The following is a 26,826-nucleotide window of genomic DNA, read 5'->3' on the forward strand; positions in this document are numbered from 1 at the left end:
TAAAGAGCGTTTCAGTGAATGGATTTCATCATGAATTAGCATGAGGCTAACGATTCGATCGCATGCTGTGACCTTTTAAAGGATTTTTTAGAGAAAATGAACTGCGCAGGTTTTGACACTTTAACGCTCAATCGACTTTAATCCAAATTAGATCAAAACTTCCCGAGTCATCGCTGTGACAATCAGACAAAGTGCCACATGATGGAAAACTAAGAAAGCGTCATCAGCTCGGTGACCTGAGAGGAACATGTGACTGACTCCAGCCTGATGGAGACTGAAGAGCGATGCTGTGCTTTGGGCTCAAGGTACGTGAGGAGGAGGAGGAGGATGAGGAGGGTGAGACGAGGGCTGATGGATGAAGAGCAGCGAGAGGATGAACAGGCCTGAACCAGCCAGAGTCTCAGTCATTTGTTAAGAATCTCTGGCTTCAGTGAGGAAACAGATTCTGTGGACAGAGACACAGCTTCATCACCAGAGGGAAATCGTCCCGGCAGCAGTTTCCTTTGTCTCTTTATAAATTTAAAGCATTTGTAAAGTTAAGTGCGGCTCTAAGAGAAACACTTGAAAACACAGATTTAGAGACTTCAGAGCAGAAAACAAGAAGAAAAACTAAAACTCTTTGCCTGAGTCACAACGGGAGGACGTGTGGAGGAGGACATTGGGACCAAAGTCAGTTCAGCAGAGACGATCCAGGCGATAGTCAGACTCCATCGTCTCATTAAAGAGTGACACGTGGTTGTTGTTGCCCGTCTGTCCTCACGGGACCAGGACGCTGCATCTGGCTCAGACTCAAACTGGCCGAGGTCGACCGTCCCTCGTCCGTCTCGGCATCAAGAAACACAACTCCACCAAATGAAAGTGCAAGGCAACACATTTTATTTCAAAGGCCTAATTGGCGTTAAGGTACAGCATATTAAATATGGTTAGTCCAGAGTAACATACCATTCTTTCCTTTACATGATACATTCAGGCCGACTTCAAACGAGATATTTTACACGTGGTTAATGCGCCGCTAACATAAAAAAAGCTGTTTACGTAAGGTCTTGTTTTTACTGCAGGTTTCAACCTGTCGGGGAAACTTCAGAGTTTTGTCTCCGCTCATTGCTGATGGCTTACAGTCGCCGCCGCCCCGCCCCCCTACACCTAATTAAGACACTTGATTGCTGCTGTTTAATTGGACTCCAGTGGTTACCTGTAGTTACGGAGTGGTGAGTAGCATCTGCGTTAGTGTTGTGATAGTTCCTCAACAGAATCATGTATTTTACATCCCTGCACATAATGTTATATTTCAATAAATATAATAAATAAAAAGTACAAATATCTGAATATTGTGGAACCAGGTCGATATTAGACATTTTCATTTTTTGTCAGTAATACGTTGCAACCGAATGCTGGATCCAGAAACATGACTCAGTGGATGGACACTTCATAAATGCAAGTCACGTGACTTTAAGTACAAAAAAAACCCAATGTGACCAGTCAGGATCGGCTCCCGGAGGAGAACTGGTGTGAAGGCAGGAGGCAGAACGAGCCGAGCTCTCGCCCTGCGGACGTTCAGATCCACGTACATTCCTCGGGACGTCCGAACTTCCGTCTGGAGATTGTTTCGCTGTCGCACTCTGACGAAGTGTTTAGTGTGTGTTTGCGTGTGGAAGAGTCACGAGTGTCCCTCCTCGTGGGTTTCGTGTTTTAATCCCTTTGCTGCGGTTTCCGGGAACTTCGTCCTTCAGTAGTTCACTTTTCCGGGAACCTGCACATTCACGCCGCTGTAGTCCACCATGTACATGGGCCACTGCTGCGGGCGCACACACACAGACACACACAGACACACACACACAGAAACACAACGAGGGAGGGAAGTCAGTCACGGTGGAGGAAACGTTTTCATTACTGCAAAAATGGTTCCTGACAAACCAGACGTAATAAGAGGTTTTAGTGGTTTCAGTAGAAAACACAGTCTCACTCCATCACGTTACATTCCTCTCAAGTTAAACTCTGTGCAACACAATAAGCCGTCGCTTCCTCTTTTTTTTTTTAATCATTGAAAAATGTCCTCTGCCCTTTTTCCAAAACGTACCATCACTGGAATCTGATTGGTTGATATCCCCAGGTCGGACGAGGCAGGAACTCGATTACTCTCCTGAACTCTCTTGCGCTTCCGTCGATTGGTGGAGGCGGAGTCTGTTCCTACTGAGCACACGGAAGGAAGTGGGTTCACTCTCAGCTGAGGGATTTTTACAGTGTGGAGCTTTTATTCTGAAAAAAATGGCAGGGAAATTACCCAGAACCCACCTGTGTTACACGCCTGGCTACAGATCTCTGCAAAAGGCCTGAGAGAGAGAGAGAGAGAGAGAGAGAGAGAGAGAGAGAGAGAGAGAGAGAGAGAGAGAGAGAGAGAGAGAGAGAGAGAGAGAGAGAGAGAGAGAGAGAGAGAGAGAGAGAGAGAGAGAGAGAGAGAGAGAGAGAGAGAGAGAGGAAACAGCTAGAGTCACTTCAGGTGACGGAGAAACTTCAGAGATGAACATAAACCCTTTCAGTTTCAGGACAACACAGAAATCTGCATTAAAGTACAGAAAGAAAAACATTTTCCCACGATGCCTCCATTCTGTCATCGAGTCAAACGATCGTTCACGCTAACAAACCATTTACATTCGCCGCTGAGGAAGATTTATTCTTTGGCTGCATGTAAATCTGAGGCATAAATAAAAACGTAATGAGCTTAACCACCGAGAGACAAAACCCACGGAGCCGTGCAGCTGAACACACACACACACACACACACACACACACACACACACACACACACACACACACACACACACACACACACACACACACACACACACACACACTCACTGGAGCTGGCTTTTGATGGTGAACGTTATTTTCTCTGCAGCTTGGAGGATTTTCTCCAAACACACGATGTCGTAGGTGTTCGGGTTCCGGAAGGGCACGTCGTCCGGGAGGCCGCACACCTCCACGGACTCCGGGCTGCCGCGGATCAGCTTGTACGGGACCACGACGGAGCGGTCCAGGCCCAGAGCGTCACCTGAACACACACACGGGGCGGGGAGGGGATTGAGCTTTTTTTTTTTCGATGATGACGTCCACAAAACCAACATCGCTAAGTGCGTCAATTCACCGTATTTCTTGTTGAACAGCTCCTTGACCTGCTCTCGGAGGACGACCTTCTCCCCCATGCGGCTGACGTCATCGTCGTCTGGGAGGTGGAGAGTCGTAATGAATGAGAACGATCACAACAACAACAGGAGAAACCCTGACGCTGTAAAACCGTCACCTACTCACCACTTATCGACGCGTAGGCCTTCTTCAGTAAAGTGACTCGTCGAGGTGCTGAGGAAATATCACATTAATGTTAGTTCTCTGACATGATGCTGGATTAATAATCAGATCTATAGGAAATGTAATTCTGTTCCTGTACCTGGTTTTGGAATGAGTCCTTGAAAAGGTCTGAAAAGGAGAAAATGTTCAAAAGGTTCAAAAGAGGAAACAGAAATCAAACATTCCAGTTATGATGTTTTATAAAAAACTGAATTTGCTTCAGTAGCAGATATTAAAGCCGGTGTGTTATGATGATGAATATTTTAGTTCTGAGATGAGTGTTCGTCCTTTTTCTACCAGAACCTACGAAATTAACTTTAGTGCAAAGTTAGAGGATGAGCAAAGAAATGTAATTAACTTAACTTAACCAAAGAATTTACATGTTTTAACATTTTCAGCATTTTGATGTTGATCAGATGCTAAAACAGTTCAAACTAATGTCGGAGCCAAAATTAATATTTACCCAGTGTTCTGTTTATTCAGGCTGCAGATACGAGTTATTACACATTTCTTAATTGATTAAACAAAACATTTTCCTCTCTCGGAATTTGTGTGGGAACAGTTTCCACTATTTCCTGACTTTTTATCAATCCGATCAATTCATTGAAAAGTGCATCAATTTATTAATCCACGATAAAATGAATAATTAGTTCCTCCTGAACATTTCCTGTTAATAAATTCATTAAAATCTTGTGCAGCCTTCGACAGTGAAACGAGTGCAGCAGGTTGATGGATAAAGTTTTGGGCTTTTTAAGGTTAATTTAAAGTCGTGTGTCTCGGCTCCCACCGTGTGATGGTGAAGTTGATCTTGTCAGCGACCGCCAGGATCCTCTCCAGGTTCTGCGAGCCGAAGGTGCAGGGCTTCCTGAAGGGGATGCCGGGGGGGAGGCCCTCGATGATGACCGAGTCCGGGTTGTTCTTGATCCTCTTGTAAGGCACTTGCACCGGGTACTTGATGCCCAGCGCCTCCCCGTACTTCCTGTTGAACAGATCCTGGACCTGCTCTCGCAGCGTGTTGGCCAGGTCGATCCTGGAGAGCTTGGACTCCAGGCACTCTGGAGACAGAGGACAACTTTCTAAATGTCCACTGCCGCAGCGCACTCCTGTAGAACGTGCTGCAGTTACTGAGTTTGCAAAGTGATAGATGGCAGCTCACTCAGCTCATTACAGTTTGAACAGGACTGTGTGTGATGAACGTACCTGAGAAGCCGGGTCTCTTGGACGCGGCGGCGGCGTCGTCTGCCACTGAGGCTGCGTCCTTCGTGTCCAGATCTTTGAAAAACAAAAACACTTCAAGGTTAAAAGTTTGTTTTTTATCGCCTCTTTAAGATGAACAGAACAAAACAGACTCTGCTTGTTCCAGCAAACTGAGCTTTGTGGCAAATAAAAGATACAGAAGCTGCGGGAAAAGAAAAGTCTAGAAAAGTGATGTTAGTGATGATTTGACCTCTAGACTGTGGAGTTTTCTGCACACAGCTTTACTACTTTACTACAATAACACTTCTACTATCTTCAGAACTTTAACTATCGCAGGGAAATTACTGCAAAGCTGAAAATATATATATAAAGCTGTTTTCTTTTAGTGGCTTGTATTTGTTCAAACTGAATCCTGAGCACGGACCTACCTGCATCACACACGGGGATCGAAGGCATTTCTTGTTTCACTTGCTCCGTTAACAGATCAGGCCTGAAGACAAACAAACAGATTATTAAGTTTTGATAATGGAAGTAAAAAAAAATCCACTTGAATTAACAATGAACACCGAGTCTCACCTCTTGATGACAAACTGGATCTGGCTGCTCGCGGACAGGATCTTGCGCAGTTTGGCGGCTCCGAAGCAGTTGGGCCTCCGGATGGAGATTCCCTCCGGCAGCCCGGTGACGTACAGGTCGTCCGGATACATCTGGAACCGGGAGTAGGGAACCTTGACTGGTTCAGGAAGCCCCAGAGCTTCAGCTGAGGGAGAGGAGAGAAGCCAGAGATGAAGATATTTAACTTTGCTAGATGAGCAGGGGGCGTTGCAACAGGACGGGGGGGGAAGCAGGTAATTCCACTCAGACACCATGAAACTAACTTCCTGCTAAAAGCTAGAACGTCTAAATGTTGGTGTATGATGTGTCTGGTTTGTACCTAAACTTTACTACTTTACAGTTTGACCTTGGTTTGATGTCACACTCCTATATGAGGACATTTATCTCGGCAAGCAAAAGAGAAACTAGAACCTGGTTCAGTCTACATAAAGGTTTTAATTGTGACCTTTGTCCACTGAAATCGAATCAGTTCCAAGGGACAACTGGTCAAAATGTAAAGAAATTCTCCAAAGGCAGAGTCGAGATGTTCAAGAGGCCAAAGACACGTTTTGTTCGGCCACCGCGACCTTTGACCTTTGACTACTTCGATCTAATTGGTTAATCTGTGAGTCTAAAGCTGCGTTCCTACTGGTCGAGACCTCACTAACACCCACGAATATCAAACGACTCTGCCGTAGATGCAGGTTTTTATCGGCTCTGATCCAGAGTGATGGAGACGTGACGTGGAACATGATGAGGAACCATCTCCACTGGCAATGTGCTAGAAATGTTGGTGTAAAAAAGGTAAAAGTGAACATTGGCACCAGATTTGAAAGGATTCTCTCGAGGGCGTCCTTAAGACGACGTGTTCACATTGACCTTTGACCCTCAAAATTATTCATCAGTTAATAATTGAGTCCTGAGATATCGTGTTCACAAGAATTGGACGGAAACCTGGAAACATAAATTCCTGCAGCCGGCACGGAGCCACAGAAACACTAATGGTTTGTTCCCTGATGTTGTTTCACACTCGTGCACCAGCATCAATGTTCACTGGTGATTCGCACTGAGGCTAAAATCTCCTCTGATGTGAAATTGAGTTTAACTTTCTCCCCCCCCCTCCAATTTGCCCGTCAACCGACAGACTAATTCCAACATGTTAAATAATTTAAAAGGCTTAAACGTTAGGATATTAATATTCAAACAGGCTTTAAAAGCTCGACCTTCTTAATCTCTGTGCGTCGGTGAAGTGTTCGAACATGTGCAGATCAAACTCTTACTGAAACATGAATGGGCCCGACGCCACCTCCCACCCTCCTGCGTGTGTGACGGCAAAGCTCCAGCACCACCGGTCGCTTACCGTACTTCATGCCGAAGAGGCTCTCCACTTGTCTCCGGAGCTGAAGAATCATTTCACCGATGTCCTCCACCAGACTCCCAGCTGAGTGTGTCACAGGGGAAACGGCCAAAACATTTACACCGCGAACGTCAGAGGAGAATCATTACAGGAGGGCAGCTCGGTTAGCGGGGGTCTCCTCACCCGAGGGAACATTCCCACTGTTCCCCCCCCCCCTCGCCAGCTTTATTCTGATAAATGCTCCCTGTCCTACGCTGACCTGGTGAAGACAAACTGGCCGCGCTGTGTATTTATCACCGGGGAACATAACAAATGGAGGCGCGGAGGAAAGACGGCACGAGTTCACCGACGGGGGCGGAGAAACAGCTGGAAGTGATTATCGAGGTGGACGTGATTAAAAGCCACGAATCAACTTTACTGCACCTGAAGTAAAAGAAAAACACTTTGACCATAAAACAGAGAATTATCATAACTGCATCCTGATGTCACGGTGAACTCTCTCAAGTCTCTGTTGCTAAATATGGGAAGTTCAGAGAAACAGTTTATATGTAATTCATCACTTCAGAGGGAAGTGTGCGGATCGGACGTCTAAGGGCTGCTGTCGTGGAGCCAGGGCCACAGCTGGAGGAGGCCGCTGTGCAGCTGCTGTGTTTTTATTCCAGTCTGGAACCAAAAACGGTTTTCAGAACGTGAACTCTGGAACTTTCCTCGTGTTTCACATATGAAGAAACACAGCAGGAGGTCTTTTTCGGGTCAGACTCGTTCACAACGACGGGGAAAATGTCTGGAAGGTCGGAGCGTGAAAGAGGCCGGACGTGACGTAGAAATTCTGCGTTTATTTTGTTTATCGCACATCGACACCGAAAGCTCTCAAATCTCATCGTCTTTCCAAGTTGACGTCTTTGTCCTCTTCGTGTACGGCTCCTCTTTTTCATCCTGACATATTTGTGTCCTTCATCACGTCCACTCGCGCGCTGTGAATTTTCTGGACATTTTCCAGACGAGTTCCAGAAAATGTCCAGAGTTCAGTGCAGGTCTGAAAGCAGCTAATGTTATACCCAATAATAAAACACTTAATTTAGCAAACAATACTACAGATAATTCCTCGGTGGTCTGATGAAATGTGTATTTTCTTCCACCTTACCTTCAGAGGATCTTCTGACGCTCTGGGAGGCCGCGCCCGGTGAAAGAGCTTCAGCTGCAAGAAGCGAGAAAAACATGAGCAGCTGCTTTGAAAACATTTCTACGACAGATAATTCAAAGATGCGATGTCGTTAATGACTTGATGGTTTAACAAATGAACTGAGCTGAAGGAAAAACCTTTTGTTTAAATATCCTTCATTGTGAGTGAAGTGTGTGGAAAGTGACGTTTGGTCCCACTTTGATTAAAACAGCAGAAACAACAACATTTATTCTTAAATACAATTTGTCCAGTTGTTTAAACAGGAGAAGAACAAATTAACAAGCAACGTAAATAAGTTTACTTCAGTAAACAGCTGCAGTGAAACTATCATCCATCATCTTTCAGTGTAATTATATAATAAACCTCCCGTGTAATCACATTCAATTATAATTTTACAAAAGCTGTTTGAACGATTCCAAGCAAATGAAAAATTAACCAAAGATGTCAAAGTTTAAAAATTGTTTATTTTTAGTCTAATGCTTAATTACACAAAAGTTTAATATGGTTAATTGCACTAAACTCAATTTGGTAACACCCGAGATCAACTGTAATATTCTGCAAGAATCTAACATTATAGTTTATATATATATTATTATATATACAGTACAGTTACAACTCAGGCATCACACACTTTGACACTTTATTAACTAAACCTCACTTCTGCTGAGTCGCCTTGTTTCACTGGAGCAGAGTTTTAATTAAAAAGTGTCAGAACCTGCAACAGCCAATAAAACAAGGATGTGACATTCGCTGCACTTACCTCGAGTGTCGTTCCTTTAGGGGTCATTTGTGAAAGAAAAGAAAACTTAAAACACGGAACAATCAAATAAAATAAAACAAAACAAAACAAAACGCCTCTTGAAAGAAGTGTTCGCTACGGCCAGGATCACATTGAGTAGACCGCTCCCCCCTCCGCAGCTTCGGTGTTAAAAATAAATGCACATCTTTCCTGCATTGTTTATTCTATTCTTATTCTTCTTTATATCCCGACATGTCTGTTAAAGGCTCATATGGGACAATTCTTCTTGGTCAATCGATCAATCGGTCGGGCTCTGGGTTAACGAGCTCGGTACGAGGAAGTTCCTTTAACTTTAATCCCAATTTGGCAAACGAGCGGTTGGAAGAGAGAGCGGCGTCTACTCAGAGCTTCCTGGTCACCTGACTCTACAGGTGGGAGGGGCTTCAGTCTACAGGCGGGTCAGTGTTAGGTGAAGCCGGGTTTGTTTTCACAGGAATCTCTGTTTTTCTAACACACTAACTTCTCGGGGCAGAACTAGAGGATGAATGTCACTCACAATCTGCAGACGAGCACAGTGCGTCAGTTTGGATAAACGTCTCTGATAAGAAGTTAGCAGAGAAATTCAGTTTCTGATGATAAAGAGAGAGTTGATGCACGGTGCCCTTCACAGACGAGAGTGTTTATAAGGGAGGAGGGGAAAAGCTACAGTGGGTCAGAATTGGGTAAGTGGGATTTTGTAGGGTTGTGTCTATTAGGGGCTGGGGGAGGGGGTTTGGTCGTGGGGAAGTGGGAACGTGGAAGATAAAGTATCTGAGAAAAAGTGGTTTCATACGTGCTGCAGCTTATTTAGCGGCCTACAGGGGGCCAGAGTGTGGTGAGGTGTCAGTGGTGGACGCCGGGGCGGCACAGTGAGCTGGCATTCCGGGGGCTGCGGTGAGAAGGATGTAGATGAAATGGAGGTGGCTGACGTTACCTGTGTGATTTTCCGGCGGGTGATGGGGAGCCGCGGGAGCAGGGGGGGCCGGGTGAGCGGAGGGCGAGGCTGTGGCTGGACACGCTGCCGCCGGGACAGGCTCGGCCACAGGCTCGCTGGGCTCCTCCCCACTCGTACCAGCATCTGGAGGAACAATGGTTTGGTTGTTTTTAATTTAATTTCCCTTGGAGAATGAATATAAATGAATATAATGATGAAATAATCTGCAGAACTGCTTAGAACCCCTGTTGTAGGGGTGTTATTCCTCCCACTCTCCACAAGGGACAGCAATGAGTCCATTCCAGGGATGTACATCAGAATGAAAACACTGTAGTTTTATATAGTTTTAAATTAAGTGTTTAGAACCAGTGTATTTTACTTTTTTGATGGATCAAATCAAATTAAATTATATTTGTTTCTCCCAAATTCACTATTCACCTCAATAATCTGTACAAGGTGCAACTTCCTCTGTAACTAACTGTCGACGAGGGCGAGAAAGAACTGATAACACTTTTAACATGTAAAAACTGAAAAGAGGATCAGAACTGAATCAGGACTCAGTAAAAACAAGCTCACGTCCACTTCCCTAAACCTTGTTTGCTTTACCACATCAAAAAGCAATAAAACAGTAAAAAACAGTCGGTATTGCCGCCGTCAGAAAACGTTCAAGCACACGAGACGACACATTTAACAGCGAAGACCGAACTGTCTTCTCTGTGGCATCGATCTCTCAGTGTCGACGAATAGGAGCAGATGTTGTGCAGTGTTCGGATGCTACAGAGCCGACAGTGAAGCTGGAGAAGAGGCAGCAGCAGCAGACGCTTGCAGAGTAAAACCACGTCGTAAAGCTGCTGCTGACATCTGAAGACAGACGGTAGTTCTATGTTTTGACTCTGTATCACAAACACGGGATATATCAGCGATAATCTATGAAAAACCACCTCTGCTTTGGCTGGAAGAAGTGAAGTGTCTCCGAGTGAAGGGCTGCTGAGTGTGCGCTGACTTACCTGGCACTGTTACTTGAATTATTTCCCCATCTGGAGGCTCCGTTTTAATCCTTTTCAAAGGAATGCAATCTCCTGAAGGGCCTGCGGAGATACAACAGTTCATTCTGCCTGAGCTCCCATCAGTCTGCGGCTTTGTGTTTTACGGCTGCGTTAAACAGATTTAAGTCGGCGACAGGCTTGCGTTTGAACTGAATGGACTTGCGAAACAGTCTTTTAAAAGATTTCCAGAGAGTGTTAACACGGCATTAAAAACTTTCATTTGTTCCCCCGGGGGGCTTAAATATTTCGTTACTTCAGACGGAGAGGAGTTTGTGTAAAGCACATACCTGCTTCACAGTCCGCCAGGGGACTCACACACGCACTCGTCGATCTGTGAAGGGGAATGAAACACATGTTGGTGATTGCCCCAAACGCACAACTGATTTATTGAAGAAATGTTCTTTATCTGGCAAGACATGGGTCAGCTCAGAGACAGGAAACTGGTTATGGCAGCTGTGGCTCAGGAGGTAGAGCGGGTCGTCCACTAACTAGAGGGTTGGTGGTTTTATTTCAGGCTGCTCGATGCCACATGACGACGCAAACTGCACATCGACGCCTGTGATGCCAGCGTGTGAGTGAGACGCACGAGTGATAAGCTGCTTTCAGACATGCACTCGAGTCCAGACATTTTCCAGAACTCTTCCTGCTGCCCACTAGTAAAATGTCAGAGTGAGTCCATGTGAGAAAACAGCAGTTAAAATGACCAGCGAGCGAGTGGACGTGTCGAGGACGTTTTCTAACACGTGGACGGATTCAAACCTGGAAGAACACGAACATCTCAGGATGAAGAAGAGGAAGATATCGACTTGTAAAGAAGACGTTTGAGAGCCGGTCCCGTCTCTCTGCTGCTCCACCGAGACGTCCCCCCTCCCCCTGAATGTTCCGGACACTTTCCTGTTGTTAGGAACGCGTCTGACTGAATTTTACCTCCGGGTACATTCTTTATTATGTGAAAGGAAAACTCCAGCAAAAAAACGTCCAGACCCCAATTTTAAGGACATTTTTATGTCTGAAAACTGTAATAAATCAGCGAAAGTGCTCGATACAGACGCTCTGTGTGAATATGTGTATGAATAGATGAATGTCAACTGTGATATAAAGGGCTGGGAGTAACTTACTTTAATTAGACATGTGAATGATGAGTCAGTGGGTGTACTATAAAGCTACAGGCCTATTACATATGGATATTAAGAAGAAAATGCACTAAAATGAGGCCAAATTAAATGATGTGAATTCAAATTACTCTTATAAAAGCCTGTGTCACGGCTGCAATGTAAATAAAAAGTTATGTAGAGCAGCATATTTAAACCGTTTAACTCGGTCCGCACTACGAGTGATGTAGGTTATAAATACAATATCACTTGGCTGCATGCCACCGTCTCTTATTCTCAATTTCATAAACAGTGCGGTGGACTCCTGTCTGACCTGCTGCTGAGGGGGTTGCTGACCAGCTCTGTGCTGGAGGGGGGGATGCTCAGATGGTCGGGGAAGCCGTCTTCAGGTGCGGAGCCCAGGTCGTGCTTTCCCTCCTCCCTCGCGATCTTTCCAGCAGCTTGAACAAACAAGACGAGGGAAGAAGAAGGTGAGCAAACGCTGCCTCCCGTTAGATTAGAAACATCGGTGGAGTTTAAATAAAGACTCGACGGGGCAGTTTTCCTGTTTGACAGTTACTGTAATTAAACGTAAAGATACCGACAAGTATGGTTCAACTAAAAGCCCGGGGTTAGGGCTGCACTCCACACAAGAGCACACATGGAAACATACCGAACCTCCCTTTGAAAACAAAGATCATTTTTCATTTTCATAGAATTCAGGCTTTGCTTAAGTAGCTCTGTTCGTGATCTTTGAGGGTTTAAAGTAATTTGTATGAACAGGGTTTCAACAAGTTATATTTAAGACTTTTTAAGACCATGACAAATTAAATTTAAGACCTATGACTAGAACAACAGCTATGAATGAATATTGAAGTCACAGAATTACTTAAGGCCCCAATTTGAAATTCATACATTTCTGAATCACAGCTCAGAGCCGTGAGAAAATGGCTTTAAAACAAAAAAAAGTAAATGAATCAGTCTCTTACCAGTGAAAATCCTTTCATCAAACATTCTGCAATATAAAGAAAAAGTAGGTCATTAGTCACCAGGTTCAAAAAGCGTTCAAGCTCTCGGGGCGAAAAAATAAAACCCCCATGATGCAAAACCTCAACACGAGGAGGAACATGTCGTTAACAGCTCGTTACACACATTACGTGCTCTTTAAACAATCAGCTAATTGAGTCGCTCCTTTGTTATCACTGGATCCCTCTAAAAATAACCGTGTGGACGCGATACGCTCCTGGACGGATTCACCAGACGCCTGGCACGTTGTCCTGCTGTTAGCGTGATTTGTCTTCAGGAACGTCTTTACTTAAGTCCTGTTTATTTACATCTATTTGTAAAACATTTTTTTTTATGACAGCGTAACCTCTGAATCTTCCAGCTGCACATTTATAATTTATTTAATATCTTAATAAAGCAAGATGACCTAATTTAGGATTTCAGGGTCTAAAACTCCAAATCCACCACAAACACCAGCTGCTCTTATCGTTTCTATCGTCACTCGTGAGGCGAAACCACCGACTGTAAATAAAGATGGACGACGCATCTCTACTTCCGTCTGTTGTATTAAAACATCATTTGGAGCCGGAGTTGCAGTGTCTGTCATTTTCTAATCACACTGATGTTCACGTTTCTGATAAGTTTGGGTTTAATAACTTATTTGATGATAAACAAACGAGGTGAAACATCATGATTGACAGCTGAAACTGACTCGTGATTGGTTGAGGATGTGTATCAGGGACAGGACTTTGCTACTGTGGCTCCGCCCCTGACTGCTGCTGCACAGACTCCAAATGTGCAAGATGGCGGATTTCATATCAGGCGGATTTTGACTTCCCCTCTGGATAGTGGGGGGGGGGGAAGTGGAGGATGTAAAGCAACAGAAACCTGAATACAGGGCACTAACATGAGATATAATATAACAGCAGAGCATTATTATTATATATATCCAATCAGAGCAGGAGACCATTAGAACTAACGATCAGTGTGTTTAAAAACACGATCGAGAGAACCTGCCAGGAAGAGAACATCAGGGCCTGCATCTGGAACATCCCTCAATGACAATGGGAGTGTGATGTAATTCTGAATTAATCACATTTTCAATCTTTCCTAATTGTATTAACACTAATGAGCCGCCTGCAGGATTCGTTAAAAAGATGTGTTATCTCAAACAAGGCATGGTGGCTCGTTTGAATTAGCTTAAACAAATGGAGGGGAGAGCGGCCGTTAGTGCGCCGCGCTGGCAGGGGAGTCGTTCGGGAAGCGGGTGGAGACGGTTTAGCAGTCGGTGGGATGTCAGCGTGCGGGAGGAAGCAGACGTTTAAGAGACAGATGGCATCGGCCCTGCTCCGCTTCTTATTAAAACCCTTCCGCAAATAAAAGTAGCTGCTGCGGTTTGGCGGAGTGGCGCTGGATCATGACCTGCACTCGGGGACTGAATTAAACTTGATTAGACTTTCATGAAAGCGTGCATCGATGTGTTCCCTTGAAATATAAATTACAAACGCGCGATGCTACGAATGCATCCCGGAGAGTTACGTCTGCCTGGAAGGGGATATCATGCTCCAACGACGTTTTGAAAAAAAGTCTATTTCTGTCTCTGTAATTGCGCTCTTAAATCACTCCTCACCGCTTGACAATGAAGCGGATTCCGTGGCGCTCGTCCAGGATGCGTTTGAGCTTGGGGACTCCGTAGGTGCAGGGTCTCTTGAAGGGGATCTGGTCGGGGATGCCGATGATTTCCACGGCGCCTGGGTCGCAGGCTATTTTGCGGTAGGGGACAGGCACCATGTGATCCAGACCCAGGGCCTCAGCTGCAGGTGGGAGAACAGGAAGCAAACAGGTATTATAGACACACAGTGTGAGGCTGTTGGTAGAATATGGTTAATTAAAGTATGAATACACAGCAGTACCTTTGGAATACTTCCAAATCAGCCGCAAAACAATGCAAATATGTCAAAGGATTAAAGGAAACATATTCCGCTTTGACATCACCCATTGGTTTGTGAACTGCGGATTTTTTAAACCTCAAGTTTGACATTTTGTTCAACGCCATCTTAGTTTTATGAAATCAGAAGTAACCATATTTGCAGGATGGGGGGGGGGGTGGAGCCTGAATTGAAGATGCTGCACGCCCACTAATGAGGAAAGTCATGTGTCTTCTGAACATTGCAGCATGTGAACCTTTTCAAGTAATTAAATTATAATTATCAACCTAAATATGAGCAGAATATGTCTCCTTTAACTCTTCTTTCTTCTTCCTCAGACATTTCTTCTTTTAGATTTGAACAGTTCACTGTGGTTACAGATGTGCGTCGTGTGCATCACTGAGGAAAAGATGATCAAGCTGACGCAGTGACCCCGATCCATCAACATCCATAGAATCATCAGCGTGCGTGAACGACCCGCTCGAGGAGACAGAGGTAACGTCCCAAATTCCCCCCTACAACCAGAATGCACAGAGCTGCTTTCCTCACCGTATCTACTGTTGAACAGAATCTGAACACATTCTCTCAGCGTGTTGATGTCTTCAGTTTCCCGAATGAATGAGTCCCATTTTTCTGCAGGAGAGAGGAGGAGAAGTGAAACAAAACATCTTTTATGTAAAGAGGAAAGTTTAGCGGAGCATTAACATTCAAACGAGCTTTACTCCAGTGTGGCGCTAAAAGATCTGGAAATTAATCGTCTCCATCTTCTCAATGTCAACTTGGGAGTGAGTGCAATCTTCTTAAAGGATTACTGTTGACATCTTAGTAGCTTAGCCCTTAATGGTGAAGGGTTAGTAACGTTCAGCCGCGGCTCAGTAAACAACGCTCGGCTACTGTGCGAGTCCACAAATCCAAGCAGAACGAGGAACAACACAGGAAGAAGATATTAAACAAAGACACACAAAACCCTGAGTCCTCTGTAAGTGGATTTTAACTTTTAAAGTGGTTTGAATTAGAAATGACGGACACAGGACGTTATAGTTTACATATTAGTTTTAAAACACATCTCTGTAGCTATGTGTACGACTGGCGTTCACACTACTGGGTCGCAGCTACTCGCTTACACTGTATTTGCTCTAACTTCATATAACCGTACAAATATAGAGAATCTTTCTGGTCATAGGTTCAGACTTACCTGATTTCTCATGCACGATAGAGAAGAGCAGCCTCTTGGAGATGTGGACACCAGGAGGACTCTGGCCTTGATCACCAGGTAGTCGTGTTGTCTCATCTGAAAGTTCAAAGCTGAGTTATTCATATATTCACTTCAATATCGTTTCACAGAGAAATCTTCACTTTTTGCAAATCCTCTCATTCAGTAAATTGTTTCTCCAGCTTTTAGAATTACTTCACTAACGTTGTTAATTAACTGGAAAAGATGGAAAAATTACCACAGTATAGAATTGGGTGTGTTTAACTACATTGTAGAGGTTTAGGTTTCTTCTCTAGAATTTCAATCGCAGGTAAGTGAATGGATCAGAGTGCTGGTGGTTGGTAGTTGAATGATTCCTTCAGAGACACGAGTATAAAAGGGAAATGTGCAATAAAAGAGCTGCTCTGAATGAAAGAATATGTACTAAAATAATCCGACTTCAACCCCACGACTGAAAATGTACCACTGGAGGCTCGGGATGAGACAGACTCTTTAAACACAGACTGTTCTTCTTACTCTTAAGATTTTTAGCTCATATTCAGAGAGAATCTGATTTGATCTGAGAAAAAGCTCAAAGTCGAAATCTGTCGGTTTCAAACTGTTTCAAGTATTCACTGAGAACATCATTGATATGTATGGGAAATGCCCAGGGAGCCTCGTGACCACGTTCCATTGTTGGAACCGTCCACACATGCACACCTCACCGTTGTTAGTGCCGTCCTTGGAACATGTCTTGTCCGTCCCCGCTGTCCAGTTGGCCAGTCTGTCCTTGCCCAGGTTGAGGAGGGACAAGGGTTTGAAGTCCAGCTTGCTGTCTGGGTGGGGTTTGGAGGACATGGGCATGCCGTACAGGAAGTCCGACAGGACAGAGTTGCTGGAAGTGGCGGGACTTGATGACGGGGCTACCGGGGCGGTGGTCTTCCCTGCGCCGTGGCTGCTTGGCGTCATGGTGGCGGCGGTGGAAGTGTTGTGATTGACATCGGTGCTGGACTTGGCTTCTCGAGACAAATCTTCTGCCGGCCTGAGCACGAGACGAAGAAATCAGGATCAAGACAAGAATAAATTCTGCCTCAAGGTTCCACTCGATCTTAATCTGAATGTTTGATGCGTTTGAAAGGTTAAAAACATCACAGCTTGACATCAAGCTTTTTGTTTGCCAACTGTAATCACCTGCCAAGCTTCTCCTGGCTTACGCTGCATCTGCTGCGGCAAAATAAACTCTAACTGTAAATTAAGATGGACGACATGTCTCCACTTCTATTTAATCTGGGTAGACTCCTTTTCCATTACCAGTTGACGAGTTAGTCTATTTCTCCTGCCGCTGAGTCATGTTTGAAGTCACGAACGTGCCGGAAACCAACGTGTCAGAAGCGGGAAGCACAACACGCTCCCCGTGGAGACAAGAGATAATGTTACCGTGGTTACTTTTACCTCGTTCCCTGTCAAACTTGCATCCTGCACGATACCGAGAAAAGAATTTCTGCAGCACATTGCTTCCAAGATGCAGAAAGACTAAGCACACAAATATTTGTGGCTATTTACACAGAAACGCACAGATGGTCAATCGTAACGTTGCGCTGTTCCTCTCATACAACATGAGTCTCCCTGATTTCGATGTTTCACATTTAATATTAAAACTATTGTTTATGGTATTTCTATTAATACATATAATTAACATCCTTTTTGTTACTTGTGTGGCTGCTGCTGACTAAAACACACAGAACTGATTCTTGTCCGGCATCTGTCACTAATCCTGTTAAATATTGCCTCTGTTGTTATGAAGAAAAGATGTTCTGAAGAGACGGACACGTAACCTGAGAGAGTGTTTTATTCACAGCTGAATTAAAAACCCTGTTTAACCCGGAGTTAAACACTTCAGTCTGTCCTCTTCCATTAAACTACAGAGGACGAGAAGGCAGCGAAGTGCTTCCAGCCAAGTACGAGTCTCTGGAAAACATTAGAGGCTTAAACCCCAAAATGCCAAACATCTTTTTTTCATTCGTTCTTGTGCAGCGGTCAGAAGTGAAACATCTGCTTTCATAATCTGATACAAGTGTTCAGACAGAAGCCAGTTATCCAAAGACATAGGCAGTATATTGTTCAGATCACAACCGACAGCGGACGTTCGGCTTCACAGACTCACCGTTTTACCGTGAACTGGATCCGGTGGCTCTGCTCCAGAATCTTCATCAGTGTCTTGATGTCGTACTCCGACGGCTTCTTCAGTGTGACTCCTTCAGGCAGACCGTGGGCCACCACAGAGCCGGGGTCCTTCTGGATCCACTCATAAGGCACAGGGACCAGGCTGCTCTTTCCCACGGCTTCACCTGCACATTGGCACGAGGCAGAATTACTCCCTGCTTCAGGTATGTTATGAGTAAGAGAGAAAGGAAATCATAGAGTGTTTGGTTTCCTCCTTACTGTAAAGCACAGTGAAGACTTCCTCCACCATCTTCCTCAGAACAAAGATGTTGGACTGAGCGTCTGACGGAGCTCTTGGTTTCCCGTGTTCACCGTCTTTACTCAGTTTGCTGAGATCGGCCTCCTGGTCTTTGGTTTGGGCATTCGCTGTGGTCAGACTCTGCAGACATGGCGCCCCTGAAGACAAAAGACAAAAGTTTAAGTTTAAGTTTTCAGACATGTAAAAAATTGTGTTTTTCGAGGATTTTCCTGCACACGTGAAGAAAGCAGCGGGAGATTGTTTGTGTCAGACACGTTCACAACAACAGAAAAATGTTTGAAACATCCAGACGACGGGTGGAGCAGCAGGAGGCAGGACATGACATTTCAATACCGCTGTGGAAATCACAGTCCCTGCTACTTCTTTGAGAATGTCGGCTGTTGGCCCTTAACGGTAAAAGCTCTCAAATCTCGTCGTCTTTCCAAGTTGACATCTTTGTCTGCCCCTTTTTTTTTTACATGTGTGGCTCATCTTCTTCATCCTGAGACATTTGTATTATTCCAGTTAGTAGGAAAAGTTCCAGAAAACATCCGCAACTGACTTGTGTATTTGCATTGCACAGAGCAGCCCACGCCTTTACTTTGAAGGTTCCACAGAAACAAGATGATTGAGAGACTTATTCTTTAAAGTAATGAATGTGTCACCTTTTGAAAAATAGGCCCATATAAAATTAATGACTTGTTTGTCTTTAATCTGTCTTTAATAAAATTAATGACTTGTTTGGAAGGTGTCTGGATAAATGTGGGAGCGTCTCCAACAATTGGTGATTAAGTGGGAGACATAAAGCCACTTAGTTCAAATCTTCCTCATTTGTTACGCTTGAAGGCTGAACGCAGAAAAACAAAAGGTTTTATTTCTATTCTTCACAAAAACAAAAAGCAAGGTGGAGTTACTGTTGCCTGTGAACTAATTTTTCTCCTTTCATACGCGGGATGATAACATTAAACTGTGTAATGGGAGGTCACAGCCTTTTTAAACTGGTGGTGGTGGAGGAGGCAGCAGGGAAACAGTCCGGGGATGTTATTTGCTGTTTTACCCGAAAGCTCAAGGTCGACCGGTGAGGCAATTTCTTCAAAATGTTCATCGCCACTATATTTTGAATGTGTTGGGAGAAGAATTGGGAAATTGGGTCGTTATTGTTATTACATGGAGAGCTCCTTAAGTTCTGTACTTCTATTTATGGATGACCTTCACATGCAGTGCGAAGTGTGGTAACGATGGGTGGTGGCGCCACGGGGGGGGGCTTCCCTCACCTGCCTGCGGGAGATTGTTGTTTGCATGATCCTGTTCAAATCGATCTAAAATAAAAACCATAATAGTTAGAACATGTTTTAATTTCGCCGACGAAAGCTAAGGCCTCTGTTTTCTATCTATTTTGTTGTGCGGTGAAAGGTGTTAGTGACAGACAAAACGCACGTCGTTCATGTTTCTTTATTCAGAAATCTTTCAGATGAATCTGTTTTATGTGTTTATTTCGCTGAATTTGATGAACAAACATGTCAGAATTGTGTATTTATTTAATTTACAACACAATTTCAGTACTTTTATCATTTAATATGTTTTATTGACGAGCTGAGGTTGAGTTTAGAGATTTTAAAGAGTTTAAAGAAATAACAACATGAGCACTGGCTGAGTGTTAACTCTAAAATGTAAAACCTGCCACATTAAATTAAACTTGTCTCCTCCAAACAGAGTCTCTGGCTCGAGTCTTGAGAATTGATCTGGCAGCAATTTTGCAAACTGAACACATAAAATAGCCTCAAAATAAGATGAGACAGGACGATTCGTTGATATATTGTTTTATCTGATAAGGAGCAGAATGTGTGAAACTGCCATGGTTTATGGATTCAATCATTTTATCTCGAAGTAATCGGATTTCAAGCAAATGTGCGAGCTGCTGTTATTGAAGCCTTTTGGTTGAATGTGCGTCTCTGTGATCACTGACTGCTAAATCCTGCAGGGACACGCCTGACACGAGTGCATTTTATGTAAGTGTCTGGCATCTGTCGCTGTAATGAGACGGATCGATGCTCCGTCAAGAATGAATCGTGGAAATCCCCGTTCGGAGCGGAACTTACGGCAGAACTTGTAGAAGTCTGTTTGGATTTCCCTCCTGGAGTTGAGGAACACTCTGCCCTTTTCTGTGCCCACGGCAATCACGCTGTCCTCGTGCACGGTGACACACGCCACCTCAGCGTTGAGCTTAGACATCGCCATGCACTGGAAAACAAGAACGCAGACTTAATCTACTCAGAAATAATTAACGAAAAAACTCGAGCGCAACTCAAGAGTTCATTAGGTAAATTGATTACTAGAAGATCTGCTTTCTGACTCTCAAAGATGCTTCATTCTGCTCTCAGTTATGATCCCACAGTTCCACATATCATCAATTTCTGGTGTTCGAGTGCATAGTGACATAAACAAGAAAATATTCAGATTCTGAAAAAGCAATGCAGCTGATTATCAAGATGTTTTATGGTTAGATTTTTACACTAATTTGCTAAGAGCAGTTCATCAAGTTGACACCACAGAGGAAGAGAGGCAGAGTGAGCGGACGCTGTGTGAGGCGGCTTCGGGGACATACCACTGAGTCCAGGGCAGACACCAGGCTGGTGAGGATCTCCTGTCGGGCCGACACCAGCGGCTCGCCCCGGGCGCTCGCCCTGATGCTGTCGCATGCCAGCTTCCTCATCTGAGCCATGCCTCTGCAGGGGACAGATGAACACAGTTAAGGCAGATGACCACGGTGCGGTGCCGACAAAACCCCGCATGTGTTACATTCGTGCACTCATGTACACACGCACATTCAAAGCAGCACCTCCTGACATCATTTGTTTTGACTTTACGCAAATGGAAACATGCATTCTGTGCATCCATCTGATACTAGAGGCTCCTCCCTCACCTTGCATGCTCATTTCATTCAGTCTTCAATTAATTCTAATGAGATGATGCTCAAAAGACTTTGTACTAATTAGCTTGAAACACAAAGTAGAGCTGAGGATCATTCGTTTGCAGGTACGTTGGTCATAACAATAGATTTTTAACCTGATGATGGCTGTAGAAAAAAATAAGGGGATTACCAAAAGTTATTGAAATTCATCCTGAGGGGGATCATGAATTTTTTAAACCAAATGTCATGAAATTCCATCCAAACGCTGTCGGGGACTTTAACACAAAACCAGATGTTTTACTGATAAGTTTGGCTTTATTTAGTTATTTGACGCTATTAAAACCTGGTGAAATGTTGTGATTGACAACTGACCTCAACAACGTGGGCTTCACTACTACACAGACTCCCAGTGACTCACCAAAATTGGTATGATTCATCCTCTGGGGACCTTGCATATCATATTCATAGCTTTCCCCCTCCAATGAAAGCAGCGCTGGACCAGCCAACAACCTCCCTTTAGCCACACCACGAGCATGACCAACAGCAGAATCTATCAGAAATCAGCAACTTCTGGTTTGCCTCAAGTTGTCAACTGGGGCTAATTAGAGCGCTCACATGATATCACATGAACCCATTTATACTTCAGTCTCCTCAGGACACGTGGAGCAGCTGGAAGAATAGATACGGTCAGAAGATACGTCCTCAACTTTCCACGACCACTGCAGGTACAGAGCCGTGACGCTACGTGAAGTCCAGATGAAAAGCTAGAGAATGTAAATAAAAGCAAACAGGCAAACAGATAGGAATTGCTAATGAAATAAAAAAAAAATAAACTGCTCGGCTAAAGCCAGGCACTATGTTCTCATGGCAACTGAAACCCGTCTCCTTGGAAACTAATCTCGGGGCATTTGAACAATGCAGCTCTGGCCTTTAATCTCTCCAGACACTGGGAACCATTATACTAGCCTCTGGCAAACCCGGACCACTGACTCAATAGAGAGAGGACAGAGATAGACAGACAGAGAGAGAGAGAGGGAAGAGAGAGAGAGGGAGAGGGAGGGAGAGAGAGAGAGAGAGAGAGAAGAGAAGAGAGAGAGAGAGAGAGAGAGAGAGAGAGAGAGAGGGTGGGTGGGTGTGGTGGGGTTCAGCTGCACCAGTCTGAACGTGCCAAGTCTATTGGCCGTCTAAATCTGCCTCCCCTGAGGCCACAGCAAACATCAGCCCCCCTCCTCCTCCCCACCCCTTCTAAATTATTACGGCCTCAAAATAGATGGCCTGTTTCCCTCACATATTTTAAAGAGGAAAAGGAAGTAGCAGCGAGGAGGAGAAAGGTTGGGATAAGCGCAGGCTCAAGGATAACGCCATGTCAACTGCTTTGAGAGGGGAAGCTCCAGCGTATAATGTCAGTGCCGCTGTTACGGTGAATATTTAACCGTTCACTGTGGAACTAGGTTAATAAATAAACGACACAAAAGAGGCTGTAATGAAGGCTGACAGTGGACGTGGACACTTCAACTTCATTCACTGTCACTTCAAGGAAGAATCACTTAAGCTGCTTTCAGACTTGCGCTGAAGTCTGCACATTTTCCTGAAGTTTTCCGTAGGGGCTGTATGTGAAAACGCAAAAGTTGCTCTGGACTTTTCCTGAAGCCCCCCCCCCAAAGTAAATACACACTTAGGAAGACAAGATTCAAGAGCTGTTAACGATAAGGGCCGATGCCGCTGTCGATGAGCTGTAAACACAAAGCACTGAGCCTTCCACAGCAGAGTTCATACGTCATGTCCTGCTTCCTGTGTGATTTACCCTGACGCCACCCCTCGTCTGAATGTTCTCCACATTTTCCTGTTGTTGTGAACACGTCTGACCTGGACAATCTCCTGCTGCCTCTTCACATGTGGAAGGAAAACTCAGGGAAATGTCCCAACTTAATTTTTTCTGGACAGTTTCCAGAGTTCAGGTCTAAAAAACAACTTAATTCTCTGACGCCAAAAAAAAAGTCAGACAGCAAACGTTGTTATCAGGTGTCGTAACATCTTTAACATCGTGGACTTTGTCCTTTTACGTCTGGCTTCAGGAAAGAGTTGGTCAAAAATAACTTGATTGCAAACACAATCACAAACATTTGGCCGAGTGTCGTTTGAAGTTAACCTTTAAAATGTATTTAATTTTGCTCAGAACCTGCTCAAGAAAACCCAAAAGAGGCTGTAATGCGATTAAGCTTATTACAGACAAAGGTCGATATCTACAGGAGTCACTCAAGGTGACAGGGACGTTTTAATGTTGACATAAAAGTCAGGAACTGTCAATACCGGACGTGTTTTTTTTTTAAAAGGTCAAAATGTGACCACATGGGTTTCTTCACATCGGCAATAAAGGTTTTTCATTCATTGATTATAAATAAGTCATAAATCTCTGACTCTTGTCATAGTCAAAGCTGCTGGGTCGTCAGTCATGGTGCGACGTGTGACACCTGTCACTCACACATCTGTGTTCTAGGTGGAGAAACCTTTCTGTCTCCGCTGCAGACAGGATGCGTCACTCAGGTGTTCTGTGCACATACTCACACACTTGTAATAAATGAAATGAACCTATACATGAAGTCCTGTTATGTTTGTGGACATGAATATGCACGTGAGTAAATAGGTTTGTAGATGTAATAATGTGGTAACGCACACAAGGTCAGCATCACAGATATATGGGTGCCACAGGTTGTGGCCAATCAGACGTCTGCACAGGTTGAAGTTGGGCTGAGTGAAACTAAAACCGGGTGAGGTCGTGATCTTCAGGTAACGTAATTGGCTTCGCTCTGTTTGTCTTTACCACGTGATTATAAATTATCATTACATCTCTTAGGAGGAATGTGTGTATGTGCAGATTCCTGTTTGGTGGATGCAGAGACCGTGTGGGTGAAGCGTTACACATTCCTGTCAATGATTTCCACACTGCACCACACAGGTAGTCGTAACGAGCCAAGAAATGTCACTGCTATTTTTAAGAAAGCTAAAACATTCAACACAGCTTGTTGGGCCTCAAGGATACACATCTTTCTTTTTGACTGCTTTTACGTGTTGGCGGACACAACCCGCTACATTTTCCATTTGGATTCAGCCAAGAAAAGCCATGTGAAACATGTTTATATGTCCGTATTGTTTACGAGGCTGTTAGTGCTTGGGTTATTCTTCTAAGTGCCACACAACTGGCTTTAATGGGCACTGTGCCGTTGGGGCTCTGATGATGTAGGTGCAGCTTGTCCTGCCATGACCAGAGCAACAAATCTAATAGATGGACCAGGGAGATGTCAGTGGAAGTGCTGTTCCTACCAGGCCCATTAGGTTTAACTATGGTAGATAAGGGAGCATACCTGCGTCAGTACACAGAGCCCTGAGACAAACGTTTTGTGCTAAACTCTTTACTAAACCGTGGGTTTTCTTTCTTCCTCCTGGACTAAATGTAATGTGCATCAGTCTGGTAACTAAATATAGGAGAGTGGTTTCAGTGGTTTGAAAGCAACACACCTGTAACCACTCGCAGTAAGTCAGGTGTGGCGCCTCAGCATTACCGCAACGACGTCACAATCTTTTTAGTTACACAGTTACACATCACATCACGAGCAAATATTCTGTACAGGTATGAACTACTCAGTGTTTTGTCGTACCTTCTTTACCGTGTGCACCGGTCTGTTTTTGATTTGCACTGTACTTTCAAAACTGGCGTCATAAAATCCACACAGGTCCACTAGACATGTTTACATGGACAACAATACTACAATATTAACCTGAAGACAACAACAGTCTGAATGAGACACTGACATGTCAACAGCATTTTCTGAAGACCTGAATAAAGTCATACTTGGAATAAGCAAAGACACATTATGGTGAACGTGGGTAATCTGGGACATTGGGTAGTAATCTAGTCAACAGGACTTTTCCTACAGGTTAGCATGGATATCATGGGGGTGATGTCACAGAAGGGGGCGGGGTAAGTGTCAATCAGAAGCCCCCCCCCCCTTTGGAATGACATGACAAGGTCAATGTCACACGATTCTGTTCAGGATATAAATCCGTCATAAACTAGACAATGTTCCTAAATGTTGTCAGATTATGTTTGTGATGTATTCAAGCAAATGTTGAAAATGTGTTTTGGTTTTATTTAGTTGTCCCACTTTATTAAATCTGATTGATAATGTGCCACATCAGGCTTTGGCTGATCTGGGACAGTCATTCAAGTTGTTAGTTAGTTAGATTTTGAGAATAAAGTTATCATAAATGAAATAAAGTTGTTATAACATTTGTGATTCCTTGATATTTTGCCTTGCTCATGATTTTATGACCCGTCTTGTTTTCCTTTCCCCGCCCTTGTGAAGCGCTTTGTAACTTAAAGAGTTTGCAAAGTGCTCTATAAAGTTATTCCCTAAATGAAATAAAGTTATTATAACGTTTGTGATTCCTTCATGCTTGCTGTGATTTCACGACCTGTCCTGTTTTCACTTTGCCCTCGTGCAGTAGAGTTTTAAATTAAGTTATCATCATAATAAATCTGTCCCTCCAGAGGGAATCGAACACATGTGTGGACTCTCTGGGTCTTTCTGGGTCTTGTGGATTCAATCTGCTCAGAAAGTTTGATTCCACTCAGCTGGTTTGTGTTCTTTTAAAAAAAAAAAAAACTCGTCCTGTTCTCCAGCACAAACCCAGACAGCTGAGCACACACACACACACATACACAACCACACACACGCACGCACGCACGAACACACAAACTTTATCTCTCCCATCAAGGCTCATTTACGAGAAACGCAGCCCCTGTGTGCTACTTTGATAACACACGTAGCATTAGCACGGTCCCCTTCCCAGCTAATTGTTTACAACCCGTTATAACACGGCGGTTGTGGTGATTAGCTCCGCCACGCTGCGCGGTTGTGTTGTGATGTGTCCTCGTTGTTTCGTGCACTTTCAACGTGTGCAGCTTCTCCCGGTCGTTAACGCAAGCTAGCTGGCTATTGTTGTCCTAGCCGTTAACCCCGTAGCGATGTATGGAGGGTGGGGGGGATAAATTAGCCATCAAGCGGACGCTGTGTCCAGATAATAAACACCGGGCTAACGCTGCTCTCCCCCCGGCTACACTCGGGAGTCCCCCCCGGTGGATGAGCACCGCGAGCTAACGGTCCCGTCCCCGGTGTTGTTCGCGTTAAATTAGGCTAATAAACCCGCTCGGCTAATTAGCTGTCACATTACGCTAGCTAACTAGCCTCGTTAGCTGCGCTGCGCTGCGAGAGCTAGCTTAGCGTTAGCACTTTTCCTTTCATCTCCCTCCCCCGGTCGCAGAAACCAGGTTATAATCTGTAATTCGCGACCCGAGCCGAGACGCGACCCCACGGGGGGTGGGTGGGGGGGAGAGAAACACGCGCACACACACACACACACACAACACGCGTGTCCGCCGACATGGAAACACGCGAAAGAAATCTCACCTCAATTAGCGATTAAATAGCCTTGTTGCCGTCGCCAATCCCGGAATAGGTTTTATTCCCCCCTGGTTTTAATCCATCACCCGCGATTTCCCGCGACGTGTCCGCTAAAACCTCGTAATCCTCCACATCTGGACCGCGGGCTGGGACCGTATGAGCGCCTGTCTTTACCCCCAGTTTGTGTCTCTTTTGCCCCTTTAACGGCGCTCGGTCCCTGTCCCCCTCTCTTTGTTCTGTAATCCAGTAAAATTGAAACTCATTCGCCTCCTGCTAATCCCAACCCCAACTCAACGACAGCATCTATTGGCTGCGATCCGCTCGCGGGATTAACCTCTGGATAAG

The 26,826-nt window shown here is 44.6% G+C and overlaps 1 protein-coding gene across 7 annotated transcripts; it reads right to left on the bottom strand.

The window, feature by feature from the left end:
- Nucleotides 1-853: 853 nt before the first annotated feature.
- gtf2ird1 (GTF2I repeat domain containing 1) lies at nt 854-26,826 on the bottom strand. Of its 7 annotated transcripts, none has more exons than XM_047343374.1 (28): nt 26,488-26,826; nt 20,714-20,834; nt 20,208-20,349; nt 19,383-19,427; nt 18,090-18,266; nt 17,812-17,995; nt 16,373-16,689; nt 15,651-15,746; nt 15,005-15,088; nt 14,158-14,341; nt 12,512-12,537; nt 11,857-11,983; nt 10,719-10,762; nt 10,393-10,473; nt 9,386-9,529; nt 7,635-7,688; nt 6,494-6,574; nt 5,116-5,299; nt 4,968-5,029; nt 4,543-4,614; nt 4,130-4,397; nt 3,443-3,471; nt 3,307-3,354; nt 3,143-3,220; nt 2,857-3,049; nt 2,293-2,330; nt 2,078-2,187; nt 854-1,795 (listed from the first exon to the last, which is right to left on the bottom strand). In XM_047343374.1, the coding sequence occupies exons 2-28, from the start codon at nt 20,828-20,830 to the stop codon at nt 1,727-1,729; spliced, it is 3,054 nt and encodes a 1,017-aa protein (XP_047199330.1). In that variant the 5' UTR covers nt 20,831-20,834; nt 26,488-26,826; the 3' UTR covers nt 854-1,726. The 7 variants fall into 7 exon arrangements, with proteins under 7 accessions (XP_047199330.1, XP_047199329.1, XP_047199327.1 ...); XM_047343373.1 differs by having other exon boundaries at nt 2,078-2,190; XM_047343371.1 differs by having other exon boundaries at nt 4,130-4,445.

This window comes from Hippoglossus stenolepis, chromosome 15 (genome assembly GCF_022539355.2).
Source record: "Hippoglossus stenolepis isolate QCI-W04-F060 chromosome 15, HSTE1.2, whole genome shotgun sequence".
Taxonomy (NCBI): domain Eukaryota; kingdom Metazoa; phylum Chordata; class Actinopteri; order Pleuronectiformes; family Pleuronectidae; genus Hippoglossus; species Hippoglossus stenolepis.